We start from the raw sequence: 14,670 nt of genomic DNA, 5'->3' as shown, positions 1-14,670 counted from the left end.
ACAGGGGCAGGAGGAGAGGCACTGCACTGGCACTGCTGGGTGTGTATGCACCTATTTGTCTCTAGGAAACCTCAGACTGAAGCCAAGTCCTGGTTTCCAAGGACTTGTGAAAAATTATGCTAGTGTCAGTGATGAACAGTGAGAAGACAAACCTTAAATTCCAGATCCAAGCTAATTTGGTTACCAACAACAGTCAAAATCTATCTGACTCAGGATTTGTGGCCCTGCAGTGGCCCAGCCTGCAGAGCTGGTCAGCAGTTTGTCCATTTGCTCCTCACTCACCCAGGCAGCTAAAGCCAGCACTAAGCACTTACAAACTGCCTGCAGATCTGCTTCCCCGTTTCCCACTGCACAGCCAGCACCTCAGCATTAGGAGCTTCATCGGGTGCCAGATGTTTATGTCTAGAAGAGGCCAGAAGCAGCTCTGCAACTTCTGTCATGTAATATTTAAAACCTGATTAGGTATTTCTCATTTAATCACATATATTATTAATTTCCATGAAAATGACTGTTTCTCCCCACGCCTTTAACCAGGCAGCACATTAAAGTTGCGTTGCTAGGGAAGAATCCGAGCCGAGTATCCCAGTGTAGCTGATTGCATTCTGATTACTTAATAACGCCCAAGTATGTGCAGAATCTGACCTTGCTGCGTGCTTCACAGAGCTGCACTCTGCCAGCCCTCAGGGAGGGCTGCTCTGTGCGGGTCTCAGCGTGTCCCTCAGAGCCCTTTTTGTCCCAGGTGGTTAAACAAGTCCGCAGCTCAGGAAAAATGCAGGCTTCTGGCTGTAGCCTTCCCACAGCACTGATGGGGAAGTGAAAACCAGGAAGAGCCTTCTCTAAGGAGCTGGATTCACCATTCCGGCTGCGATGTGGTGGCCCCGGGGACCGCTAGTGTGCCTGGCAGAGCATCAGTCCCGGAAAGGCAGCGGTAGCGAGGCTAAACACCCTCCGGACACAGAGCGGGGGGCACGGACAGACCTCCCGTAGCCCGCTGCCAGGCACCGATTGAAACCCCCATGCGGCTGCGGCTCCCGACCGCCGCTCCCCGGCAGGTGCCATGGCCAGGCCTGGGGCCTAACATCGGGCACGGCCGAGCTCGCCCGCGGCCCCGGCAACGCCGCGGCTTCCTCGGTCCCTCTCCTTCTCTCTCCCACCGGCACAAGGGGCCAACACTGCTCGACGGGCCGCGGGCAAGTGCGCCCGGGAGGCGGCCGCCGCTCGGTGCAGCCTCCCCATCCCCTCCCGTTCCTCCGTGCTTCAGGGCGGCGGCGCGGCGCGCAGCCCAGACTGCCTTTCGCCCCCCTGGGGGTGGCTGCGGCGCGGGGCTCGTCCTCAATTCCCTCCCCTCTTCCTTCCTTCCCTCCCTCCCCTCGCTGCGGGCCGCGCCGCGCTGGTGAGGTGGGCTTGGCTTGGCTTGCGGCTGCAGCGCGGAGCTCGGCGTGAGTCACTCAGCCCGCGGCGCGCAGAGCCGAGCGCGCAGGCACACGGAGGAGGTGGTGGCGGCGGCGGCGGGGCGGTGAGCGAGCGAGCGGGCGGGGGCGACAGGCAGCGGCTCCCCGCCCGCCCACTCACACATGCTGCCGAGCCGCAGTCAGCTGAAGCCCCGCTTTCTCCTGAGCCGCCGCCGATGATGACCTGCTCGCCCGCCGGCAGCCGCTGAGGACCTCCGGTGTCCCCGGCAGGGCAGGGGATGGTAGATCGGCCGCCCGCAGCTCCCGTTCAGCCCATCCCGATTCGCAGCAGCCTCGGCCGCCGGAGCCGCCGCGCAAGAGGAGCAGCAAAATGAACCCCCAGTGCGCCCGCTGTGGCAAAGTGGTCTATCCCACCGAGAAAGTCAACTGCCTGGACAAGGTGCTGGGGCGCGGGCGGGCGGGCGCGGACCGCACCTTCCAAGCGTGCCCGCCCGGCTCCGCTCTCGCCGCAGCTCCGGCGGGGCGGGCAGGGCCGGGCCGGGCCGGCGGCGGTGGAGGGCGAGTTGGCAGGTGGCAAACGCAACGCCTCGGGGGCAGCCGCGGAGCCGGCATCGCCACCGCTGGGCGAAAGCCGCCGTGTCAGCGCGCTGGCGCAGAGCGAGCGGCGACCGCGGCGGACCGGGGAGTCCCTGCCGTGCCAGCCCGCGGAGTGACGGCGACTAGGATTGGCGGTGGGCCCCGCGGCCCCCTTCCCACCCCGGCTCCCTGAGGGCTGAAGTTGGCAGCAGCCCTCACCCGGTTGTAGTTGGTGCCTCCCGGACCGGGGGCGGTTTTGGCTGCCCCTCACGCCATGGCCGCCTGGGCGAGGACGGTGGCCGGGGCGGCGACTGCCCGGTCCGTCGGGGTGTCCCCGGTGATGTTGGTTATCTCCGTAAATACGAAGGAGGGGGCTGTGACGGATGCGCCAAACGAGCGGTCCCGGAGAGGCGAGGAGGCAGGAGCTACCGGAGGAAAATCCCGAATTCTGTGCTAATTTGGGTGGCTGTTCAGCCAACCGAAAAGCCAGCGGGCGCGTTAGGTGCTGCTTTTCTTCTCATAGTGTGCCATTCTTAGCAAGCCGGGGTCGTTTGCTGTAAGAAGGCACAATGACAAACTCCTGCTTCAGTTACCTTTAAAATAACCCTGGCAAGGTCAGAGTGTGGAGGTCTTGACATCCACCTCAGCAGAGAATTTATGTTTCTGGGAGTGTTTCTTCGGTTTCATGGGAAAGTAATTCTTTTGATGTAGTTTGCAGAAATCTCTAAGTACATGGCCGGAAATATTGTCCTGTAGCCGTATCTTTACATTTACTGTAGCCTAAAATAGCTTTTAAAACATCAGTATCAAAAAGTAACTCCTTTATGTTTCTTTACAGTACTGGCACAAAGGATGTTTCCACTGTGAAGTTTGCAAAATGGCTCTGAACATGAATAACTACAAAGGATATGAAAAGAAACCTTATTGCAATGCGTAAGTATTGTGAATGTCAAGCCTTGCAGAAATGCACATGAAAGGAGAGCCTGGCCCTGGGCATCGTCAGATAGGTGCTGTGCTGCCCTAAAAACTTCATCCAGAGAGGTAGCACCGTGGGCTGGAACAGTTCAGTGTCTTTTTGGACGGTGTGTGCTATGTGCATTGAGGTGATAGATGATGGAAATATTGATGATGATGGGGTTAGGCAGTGCTTTAAGATCAGATCTCAGGATGCAGGTCCTTTCCTCCCAGAAAGCATAGGATCTAGTGCTGACTCCTCTTAGGTTCGTTACTGGCCTCTCCTGGGTTACAGCTCTCCATTATTGCAGCTCTCTGAAATCCGGGTTAGGGACCTGACCAGCATTTTGCAATAAGAAAAGAAGCAAAGTGCTTCTCAGTTGTGTGAGACAGTATCCTGTTAGAGGTCCTGACAGCTTAATTTTGAAATTATGTTTTTCCCCTATCTCAGATTACTGAACTAGATATTTACAAAATCACTGCTTCTGGTGCTTCATGGTCTTTTGTATTTTGCTTCCCTCTGAGATTGTGACAGAGAAAATAGATTGCCTTTGGCTGTAGAGTATAATCATGTTTTATTCTACTTTTAGATTTTGTTGTTGTGTGGATTCTGAAGAGTGCTTTGATGTTTGGCTTGCAAATGCTGCAGAAGAGCATTTTGATACATGTAGAAGAAAAAAGGTGTTTGTTGTTCTTTGTACTGTGCTCCAAAGATTTGTTAAGTGCATTGCAGTCTGTTTTAATCTTTAGAGAAATGTCTAACATGCTTTGTTAGAAAGATGTCTCAAAAGAATTTGGAAGCAAATTTGATCTTGTGCTCTATATTTTTCATATATATTGTTATTATTTTCACCCTTACCTGCTGAAAATACATGTTTTAAAGAGATAGAGCGTGGAAACTGTAGCCACATTGTAATTTTCTTTTCAGAAACCTGCTCATCTTAAAACATTTGTTTCATGTTGAGGTAGACAGTTTGTGGCTGGCCCTCACAGAATAGTTCAACAGCATCTGCTCATTTCTTGCAGGCTAAAATTGAAGCCAGCCAGTGCCTGTCTAAAATACCAGGTTTGTTCTCAAAACTGCTGGGCTGCCAAAACTTGAAACACCTGTTTCAGTGTGCACAGTTGTACTCAGATTGCTGTAGGAACAGATGGAGTCACACACATACATTTCTAGCTTTCCTTAAAGTGCTCTGCAGTGTCTGGGGGGTGACATTAGATCTCCCGTCACAAAGTGTGGTTGCTTATCAGGCTTAGGTGCTGGAAAGAAAGCTCTGTAGGAAGGGAGATTCATGCTGGCACACAATCAAAACTAACCTAGAGGTTATTTGCCCATGATGAGACTCTGCTTGTGGCACCCTGCTTGAAGTGTAAGTGCAGGCTGATATCCTTTACAGTGATTAAACCTCTGGTAATGCTTTGGTGCCTTCTGCTTACTCTTTTTCGGGTTAAATTTCAGGTGGTTTCTTGATCTGTGTAGTCAGATACTTACTTGCACTTAATAACACTGGTTACAAAGTCTTCTCCGTGCTCTTGCTCAGTGTTTCTATGCTGTATGTATTTAACTTCTCTTGTAAGAGTTTTTCATCAGCATGGTCTGTCCTTGTGTTTATGGGTGAGGGGGAATAAGGATTATGGATGTGTCATGTGCCATTCAGTGCTGTTCCTCCTAGTAGTTGCTTTAATGAGCTTTGTAATAGAAGATCCTTGAAAAAAGAATAATCTCTGGAATGTCCCTCAAACCTGATAGACGAAACAGGAAGAAATCTATAAAAGAATGGGTTTCTGCTCCTAATAAAGAGACAAAAATTGGATGTCTAATATCAGGAATATGTATTTTGTTCTTAATTTTGGGCAAACTTTGGTGGTTGTGGATTTGGGTTTTTGAGAGAAACGTAATCTAAATAATTTCAAGTGTTTTGTGGAACTACAAAGGGAAAATCAAGGTGTGCTCTGTGGCCTCAAGAAATGAATATGCTTCAAAGGAGGGATAAGATGTTTATGCAAGACTGTCTTTTGAAAGTACAGTTGAATGAAATTATATTTTTGACACAGTACTCTTGCATCTCTTGTATTTGCAAAGGAGATGGCATGATGGTGTTTCCACCTGCGATGTGTTTTATCCAGTGTTCCTTAAGGAGGGCCAAGTCCATTTCTAAGTGAAATATTGCTTGATCAAGAAATCTGTGCCGAGGAGAATGTAAACTTAATCATGCAAACACCTACAAGCGCTTGACAAAGAGCAGCGACTGTTAGACTGTTTATTGAGGCCATGCATCAATGAGACTGATCTATAGACATAAGTGGAGATATAATTTGAGAGAGCGAGCAAGACCATGAGGTTTTTTAATAGGTCTGGAAGGCATAGCTAGTTTTTTGCAAGGACAAGGAGAAAAAACATGGATCCTCAGGAATTTATCTGTCTGTTTACAGGTTAGAGCATGCATTTGAGTATATTTTGAGCTTTGAATTCAAGATATTCTACTCTTCTATCCATCTATCTATCCATCCATCTATCCATCCATCTATCCATCCATCTATCCATCCATCTATCCATCCATCTATCCATCCATCCATCCATCCATCTATCCATCCATCTCTCCATCCATCTATGCATTCATCTATCCATCCATCCATCCATCTATCCATCCATCTATCTATTATCCATATATCTATTTATTTATTTTTCAAGTGCTGAAATGAATATTTTTTGCTGCATTACTGGCAAAGATCAGAAGTTACTTCAACTGTATAACACAATCCTGTTTCAGTTGATATAAGAAAAAGATACTGATTTGTGAGTGTTCAAACTGCTGTTTGGTGGAGGAAAGGCAGATGAATTGACAGCAACTGGTGAACCTAGCAGGAATCAGTTGTGAAATGCTTTAATTCAGTGGCCATTAGAAAAGAGCAGAAATATTTGTAAGTTCAGGGTACTGGTATTTTCTTAAGGGCAAGTTTTTTGTGTGGCAACTTGTCAGGTTTCAGGCTAAATGTTTGCATACGATCCTTGTCATATGGATACATTGAGAGCAAAAGCAATGACTGGGCTACTGAGAGCAGAACTGCTACAGGCCAAGAACCTGAGCTGTCTAATGTTGCCCTTCTGAGGCTGCTTTCCTAAATTGTAGATTGATGAAAGATTTTTGCAGCTGGGTCAGAGGGAAAACTTTGTTTGCGTGTGTCTGTGTGCAATATGGCTTTGAAAAGCAGGATCTTTGTATCACAGTTGTCATGAAGTACCCTTGTCTGCTTTAGCCCTTTCAGTTCTCTTACTGAAGATTATACAACTTTTTCCTCTCTCTCTTTTTAGACTCACAGAATCATTTTGGTTGTAAAATCCTTTAAGATCATTGAGTCTAACTATTCTCAAGGCTGGTACTAACCCATGTCCCGCAGCACCACATCTCTCCCTCTTTGAAACACTTTCAAGGATGGGGATTCAGCCACCTCCCTGAGGAGCCTGTTCAAATGGTTGAGAACCCTTTCAGGGAAGAAGTTGCTTCTAATCTCCAACATAAACCACCCCTGATGCAACTTGAGGCCATTTCCTCTTGTTCTGTCACTTGTTCCTAGGGAGAAGAGACCAACCCCTACCTGGCTCTAACCTGCTTTCAGAGAATGGTAGTTTTGTTATTTACATAACTTGCCAGCTGTCTGAGTCAGGAGAGTTTATCTCTGCCTGTTTTGTACTCCTGAAAATACATCACTTTTATCTCAACTGGGACCTCTGAGAAGCACAGTACTCTCATGACTTATGGAACTGTGATTCTCATTTTACTTGCATCCATGTTTCATCTGAAAGGCTTCATATACAGCAGTTTGAAGCTTGTAGATCCTCAGCATAGGAAGACTGCTATGTTTGCATTAACAGCATTTGTCTTGCCTTTTCTTGCTGTCTGACTTTAGACATATCAAATTGCCAGAGAGATGCCTGATTTGTCAAATTATCATAGAATCATTACAGAACGGTTTAGCTTGGAAGGGACCTTAAAGATCATCTAGTTGCAACTGCCCTGCCATGGGCAGGGACACCTTCCACCAGCCCAGGTGGCTCAAGGCCTCATCCAATCTGTCTTTGAACACTTCCAGGGAGGGGATATCCACAGCCTCCCTGGGCAACCTGTTCCAGTGTCTCACCACCCTCACTGGAAAGAATTTCTTCCCAATATCCAGTCTGAATCTGCCCTTGCAAAAAGTCCCTCCCCAGCTTTCATGTAGTCTCCCTTCAGGTACTGTTGTTGATGGGACTAACAGCTGACTCGCAGTCCAGTTTGGCAGCTTGAACAGGGGAATGGACCATTCTTTGCCTCTCTGAATGTGCACAGACATAATAAAAAGACATCTAACATAGCTTAGGTAATCTGATGGTTTGCCCCATTTAGGTAGCTCTAACACAGATCTGAACCCCTATTCCACTTTAATACCTGCAGACAGAGATTACTAAGTACTTGTTTATGTGGAAATGATAAGAAACAAAGTTGCTGTTTTTGTTGTTGTTGTGTTTGCCAACTCAGAGCTGATTCTTCCCAGCTGCAAAGATGATGCCCAAGATGATGCAAGGACGGGAATGATATTTTGGCAACTAACCATCTGTGTACTAGTTCTCAAGCTTGTTAAGTGATGGAATCATGCAGGGTGATTATATGGTAACTTATTCTTACCAATATCCATATAAATACTTCTTTTTTTTTTTTTTTCCCCTGGCAGATTCACTAGACCAAAACACAAGACTACTTTTTATGCAAAGTGCAGAAGCTGAAACACATATTTTTGGAATGTTCTCTCTGCATTAGCTACACTTGCTGAGGCAAACAGGCTTCCTGCATGTGTGAGCAAATCCAGCAGAGATGGAGTGTTTAATTTCTGCAAAGCATAATAGTTTAAGCTTCTGCAGACCTGGTATACCCTCTAGTCAAAGGCAAACAATGTCTATAAATATCAGAGGGGTGGGGGTCAAGTGGAGGGGGCCAAGCTCTTTTTTGGTGGTGTGCACTAATAAGACAAGGAACAAGAAGTTCAAGCTTGAACATAGAAGATTTCACCTCAACATGAGCAGAAACTTCTTTACAGTGAGGCTGACAGAGCACTGGAACAGGCTGCCCAGAGAGGTTGTAAAGTCTCCATCTCTGGAGACTTTTCAAACCCACCTGGATGCATTCCTGTGCAGACTACCCTAAGTGATCCTGGTTTGGCAGGGGGGTTGGACTGGATGATCTCTACAGGTCCCTTCCAACCTCTAATGTACTGTGATACTGTGAAACAACCTCACTATTGGCACAAATGCTTCTGAAATATTTCCTATCTAAAGCATCGCTGGTCGCCTGCCTGCAGGGTAGCTCCATTCAAGTTTTTATTTATGACAATCACCATATGGAATGATTGCATAACTTCAGCATCTAAATCTACTGTCATCAGTCTTGGTGTGGATTATTGACATGAAGGGAAAGTCACCAGCCCTTTCTTTTCTCTAGATTTAATTTCTCTTTAACTTGTGCCAGTAGGAAATACATAACCTTCGAAATGTTGTGACGTTGTTGTTAGAACTCAACTACAGTTTCAGTCTGCTGGTGTACCCAAACTTTACAACATACAGGGGGAAGGATGAAAACCACCACAGTTATTTTGTCCCACCTTGGAAGTTGTAACAATGTGGCATAACTTTCTGGATGGTCAGATGGGCTGGGACATGGAAATAGGTGCTTGTAATCAGTGGATGAATGTAATCATTAAATGGAATCCTTTGTCCTGAAATTTGAACAGAAGATGTTCCATCTAAACATGAGGAGGAACTTCTTTAAGGGTGGTGAAGCACTGGAACAGGCTGCCCAGACAGGTGGTGGAGTCTCTGTCTCTGGAGACATACAAGACTCATCTGAATGTGTTTCTGTGTGAACCTGACTTGATGGTCTCCAGAGGTCTCTCTGACTCCTACCGTTCTGTGATTCTGTGAAAGGTGAACTTCTGCACAGAAGTTTGGCTTTAGCTGTGAAACATGAGGGGATTTTCTTTCTACCAGTTAGAAAACTTCTAGAAGGTGACTAGGAATGTGATGGTATTGTTCCTACTAAAAATAGCTAGCATTACCTTGGGTTTTCAGTATTGATTTCAGCAGGTGATTATTTCTCTGTTTGACTGTGGCAGGAAGAAATAAAGAGAGTAGGAAAGTGGCAGGAAGAAATAGGAAGAGTAGGGGGGTGGCAGCCATAATAATCTTTCTGGAATATCATGGTGTCCCTTTTAAAAGTTGCAACAAAGAGTGCCCAGAGTGAGCAGATTTTTTGTTTAATTCTCCATTTTCAGCTGTTCTGAACAACTTCTTTAGTGTAAAGGGATAACCCTGAGTTTAGGGTAAGGAGGAAGATTGTTTATGGCATGGTTAACTTTACAGCCAATTACTTGTTTTTTTTTCACTTCTTTTGGGCTTTTCAACTGTTTCTGTTCATTAGATTTGATCAGAAGTAAGCTCTTAGGTTGGTCAACCCCAAATGCTCATCCTTGTAAAAAGAAACAGCTTAGAAAATCCCATGGAAACCTGCTTAGAAGGCAAGGATTTGTACTTATATCACTTTATTATTTGTGTATTGAAGACTTTCTTCTTTTAGGGTATGCTATGAAAATGAGTAATGCAACAGAACTACTAGAAAAACAACTGCTAAGGGTCTCAAGGCAGACCCAAATACACCTATGTCATTTAAGTTCATAATTTCTTGGTCAGCATCCCAGAAGTGTGGACTCCATTATTTGAAAACAGTTATCATGACTCCCCTCAGCAATCTTTTCTTTAAACAAAGCAGCTCTCACTCTTCCCTCAGCAATGATCTTTGTTGCTAATTCTTGTTTCTCTACCTTCTGTTATCTCCAAAGGGTCCATACATATATATATATATGTATATGCATATACTCTTTGAATTGCAGTGCCCAGTGGAGCATTACCAGAGTTGGGAAAACACCAAGTGTGCCTATATAGCTCTTAGGTATTCTATCCTAAGTCAATGTCTGCAATTTATCCTTCCTCCCTTCCTCCCTTCCTCCCTTCCTCCCTTCCTCCCTTCCTCCCTTCCTCCCTTCCTCCCTTCCTCCCTTCCTCCCTTCCTCCCTTCCTCCCTTCCTCCCTTCCTCCCTTCCTCCCTTCCTCCCTTCCTCCCTCCTTTCCCCTTCCCTCTTTTTCTGTCTTTCTTTTTGTTTAATTGCAACCCCCAAACTATTGTTAAGTCATATTCAGATTGTTGTGAGTTTTCTTTTTCTACGCAGAGCTGCAGCATCAGCAGTTGTTACCCTCCATTATCTGAGCAGTTAATTGTTCTTGGCTCAGCACAGAATCTTCCACTTGGTTCCCATCGAACTACATCTCCCATTTTCTCCCAGGGCTGTTTCTTCAATTTGTCAAGTTCATTTTATATTCTAATTTTGTTCTCTACCGTACTTACAGCCCCCTCCTACCAACCTATCAACCCTCCCACCAGAGAGCCTGTAAGCACATGGCAAATTAAATAAGTGTGATCTCCATTTCATCACCCAGGTTGAGAGCTGGAGGCCTGGAAGGGTATTTAGAGCAGTGTGTACATCCATAGTCTGGTGCAGCCTTTCCTTCTGTAGCCAGCAGAATGAGTGAAGCACTTTCTCTTCTCTGCCTCTTCATGGAGTGCTAGATCAAGTGCTAAGTTCTGTGTAAGAAAGCAAAGAAAATTGTGACAAGAGTGTAATCATTATGCATATATATGCAAACTCTGCTTAAAATATGAGGGACAGCTACAAGTAAAGGAAAAACACTTTTCTGTGGCTTGGTGCTGTGGGAATGAGGATGAGCAGAGGGCTAGAGAACCTCTGCTATGAGCACAGACAGAAGAGTTGGGGCTGTTTGGTCTGGAGAGGAGAAGCGTCTGAGGTGACCTTCTTGTGGCCTTCCAGTATCTGAAGGGGGCTCCAAGAAAGCTGGGGAGGGACTTTTTAGGGTGTCAGGGAGTGATAGGATTGGGGGAAATGGAATAAAGCTGGAAGTGGGGAGATTCAGACTGGATGTGAGGAAGAAGTTCTTCCCCATGAGAGTGGTGAGAGCCTGGAATGGGTTGTCCAGGGAGGTGGTTGAGGCCCCATCCCTGGAGGTGTTTAAGGCCAGGCTGGATGAGGCTCTGGCCAGCCTGCTGTAGTGTGAGGTGTCCCTGCCCATGGCAGGGGGGTTGGAACTGGATGATCCTTGTGGTCCCTTCCAACCCTGACTGGTTCTATGATTCTAACTTACTTGGATGAGTATTAAGTCCACATTAGTATTGGTGGTATCCAGTCTGAAAAGGAAAGTAGAACAAGAGTCATAGAACGGGTTGGGTTGAAAAGCACCTTAAAGATCATCCAGTTCAAACCCTCCTGCCATGGGCAGGGACACCTCCCACCAACCCAGGTTGCTCAAGGCCCTCATCCAACCTAGCCTTGAACATCTCCAGGGAGGGGGCATCCACAGCCTCCCTGGGCAACCTGTCCCAGTGTCTCACCACCCTCACTGTAAAAAATTTCTTCATCATCTTCAGTCTAAATCTGCCCTCCTCAAGCTTCAATCCATTCCCTCTTGTCCTATCACTACAACCCCTTGTAAAAAATCCTTTCTTGGCTCTCCTGTAGCCCCCTTCAGGTACTGGAAGGCTGCTCCAAGCCCTCCCTGGAGCCTTCTCTTTCCCAGGCTGAACAGCCTCAACTCTTGCAGCCTATCCCTGTAGGGGAGCTGCTCCAGCCAAGCTATTTGCTTGAAAGAGCTTCTGAAGCAAAATGTATTTGAGTCTCTGAAAGATATTTGGTGCGTATCTTCCACCCTTTGAAGAAGGCACATGAGGACACTTTGCCAGAGTTGCTGTGCATGAGGCAGATGGTGGAGAGTTGCACAGGAATTACTAAATAATCATCACCGACACTCATATCTTGGGGAGAGTTTGGCTGTGTTTTGCTTGCCATGAGTGTCAAGTAATGGGATGCAGAAATGTTTCTCAGGCTCCATTTCAATGTGGTTGGTTTGCTGAGCCCTGATTTAGGACTGGGGGGAATGGAAAAGAAGTAGAAATGGGTAGGTTCAGATTGGGTATTAGGAAGAAGTTTTTCCCCATGAGGGTGGTGAGACACTGGAAGAGCTTGCCCAGGGAGGTGGTGGAAGCCTCATCCCTGCAGGATTTTAAGGCCAGGCTGGATGTGGCTGTGAGCAACCTGCTGTAGTGTGAGGTGTCCCTGGCCATGGCAGGGGGTTTGGAACTGGCTGAGCCTTGAGGTCTCTTCCAACCCTGACGATTCTATGATTAATTTTGATCAAGACCTGCACATGACATTTTACATGCACATGCTGGTGGGTGTGCAGAGAGAGGACTCTGTGCTCCAACAGGTCCCTGGTGGTGGCAGCCAGCCTGCTTTTCTGATGGTGCAGAGGGAGTAGAAAATCTGCCCTGGAGGAGGTGAGTTGTTACTTCTTTTTTCCTCTCAGATCAAGGGAATTCTCAGGCTGCACTGAGCCCAGGCTGTCACATCTCATACTTGATAGGGTTGGTGTTTGGATTTCATGTGTTTAGTATTCTGCCCATTGATGTAATTGCTCCTAAAGAACAATTACAATTTAGTGTTATTTTGGATGTTGCTGAGGCAAATAAAGAGGAAAAAATATTAAAGTGAATATAATACATTTCATTTTATGTAAGACTACAATAAACACAGCATCCAAAGCTGTTTGCAAGAAGTGATTATAAGAAATCCTTGCTGTGTTGAATCCCGATCTGTTGCCAGTTTAGTTCTTGGCTCAAGGAAATACATGTTTTTAATTTAGAATCATACAATCATAGAATGGTTTGGGTTAGGAGGGATCTCCAAAGGTCATCCAGTCTGACTCCCCTGCAGTGAGCAGGGACATCTTCCATTAGATCAGGTTGCTCAGAGCATTGTTGAGCCTGACCTTGAATTATCTCCAAGGGTGAGGCCTCAACCACCTCCCTGAGCAACCTGTTGCAGTGCTCCAGCAGCCTCATGATGCAGAACTTGTTTCTAACAGCCAATCCAAATCTACTTTTCTCCAATTTCAAACCATTGCCCCTCGTCCTGTCACTGCAGGCCTTTGTAAACATCCCATCTCTAGCCTTCTTGTTGCCCCCCTCAGGTACTGGCAGGCTGCCATTAGGTCTCCCTGGAGCCTTCTCTTCTCCAGGCTGAACACCCCCAGCTCCCTCAGCCTGCCCTTGTAGCAGAGCTGCTCCAAGCCCCTGATCATATTCCTGGCGCTCCTCTGGACCCTCACCATCAGGTCCATGTCCTTCCTGTATTGACAGTTCCAGACCTGGACACAGCACTCCAGGTGAGGTCTCACCAGAGCAGAGCAGAGGGGCACCACCTCACTCAATCTGCTGGCCACACATCTTTAGATGCAGCCTAGGATGCAATTTGCAAACCTTCTGGGCTACAAGCTCACACTGCTGGCCCATGTCCAAGTTCTCATCCACCAGCACCCCTAAGTCTTTTGTCTGATCATTGTTCAGTGTGGACTGCAGAGAATTTTTCCATGGAAGGGCATTTGCATCTCCTCAGCACCTATAGTCAGAGAACAGATTGAACATAGAATATCTCCCTGGAGATATTCAAGGTGAGGCTCAACAGGGCTCTGGGCAACCTGATCTAGTTGAGGATGTCCCTGCTGACTGCAGGGGGTTGGACTGGGTGACCTTTGGAGGTCCCTTCCAGCCTGGGTGATTAGGTGATTCTATGATTCTTAGGGGCTTGCAGTTATTGAGACAGGATTTCAGTACCTTGGATTTTCTGTGCTTTATGTCTTAGCCACTGTTGATGCTCAATATAATCTTAATTTTTCTTAATACCTACTACTTTCTGTAGCCATTCCCAAAGACTGATGAAGTTTATTTTGTTTTATTTACTAAATTACTTAGGGAACAGGAACAATAAATAAAATTTTCTGATTCCAAATAATTTCCTCATTTGCATTGCATAGCTTGAGCCTTGGAAGGGGTAATGACCAGTTGCAGCAAGCCTGTGAAATCTTGCTGGTGTGTTTTGTGAATAGCTTTGGGATTTAACTATTTGGGTCTATAAATGTTCTAAGCCATAGAATTTCCTGTCATATTTGCTGAAGAACTTAAAAGTACTTTCACTTGGCTGGATTTCAAGTTCTGTGTAGCTCTGCTGATGTTGGTAGTCACAAGTAAACCTGCTGTCCTGATGTACTCTCTATTCTTTAGAAAGCTTGAAGAAAAAGAAGTGTATATTCCAGCCTTTCACAGGATGTTAGTGGTTGGAAAGGACCTCCAGAGATCATTGAGTCCAACCTCCCTGCCAGAGCAGGAGCATGGAATCCAGCGCAGGTCACACAGGAATGCATCCAGATGGGTGATGAAAGTCTTCAGAGGAGACTCCACAACCTCTCTGGGCAACCTGTTCCAGTGCTCTGTGACCCTCACAGTGAAGAAGTTCCTCCTCACGTTGAGGTGGAACCTCCTGTGCTGTAGTTTTTATCCATTGCCCCTTGTCCTATCACAGGGCACAAGTGAGCAGATGCTGTTCCGTCCTGACACTCACCCCTTAGATATTTATAGACATCAGTCTTCTCCTCTCCAGACTAAACAGCCCCAGGTCTCTCAGCCTCTCCTCATCAGGCAGTGCTCCAGTCCCTTAATCATTCTTGTAGCCTTCCCTTGGACTCTCTTTCATGTCAGTCTCTGCTGGCATCACCGACTCTGAAAATCCAGAATGACAG

At 46.8% G+C, this 14,670-nt stretch overlaps 1 protein-coding gene across 2 annotated transcripts in view; it reads left to right on the top strand.

The window, feature by feature from the left end:
* The first annotated feature begins 1,767 nt into the window (after positions 1–1,767).
* NEBL (nebulette) overlaps positions 1,768–14,670 on the top strand; it is a 299,135-nt gene continuing 286,232 nt past the window's right edge. The window contains exons 1-2 of one of the 2 annotated variants that reach the window (XM_054390030.1): positions 1,768–1,851; positions 2,827–2,921. In XM_054390030.1, the coding sequence (XP_054246005.1) occupies positions 1,783–1,851; positions 2,827–2,921 (164 nt within the window). In that variant the 5' untranslated portion in view covers positions 1,768–1,782. The remainder of the gene's footprint in view (positions 1,852–2,826; positions 2,922–14,670) is intronic. The other variant, XM_054390029.1, reaches the window with a different exon arrangement.

Source organism: Indicator indicator, chromosome 20, assembly GCF_027791375.1.
Source record: "Indicator indicator isolate 239-I01 chromosome 20, UM_Iind_1.1, whole genome shotgun sequence".
NCBI lineage: Eukaryota > Metazoa > Chordata > Aves > Piciformes > Indicatoridae > Indicator > Indicator indicator.
This window is presented reverse-complemented; position numbering and strand designations above follow the sequence as displayed.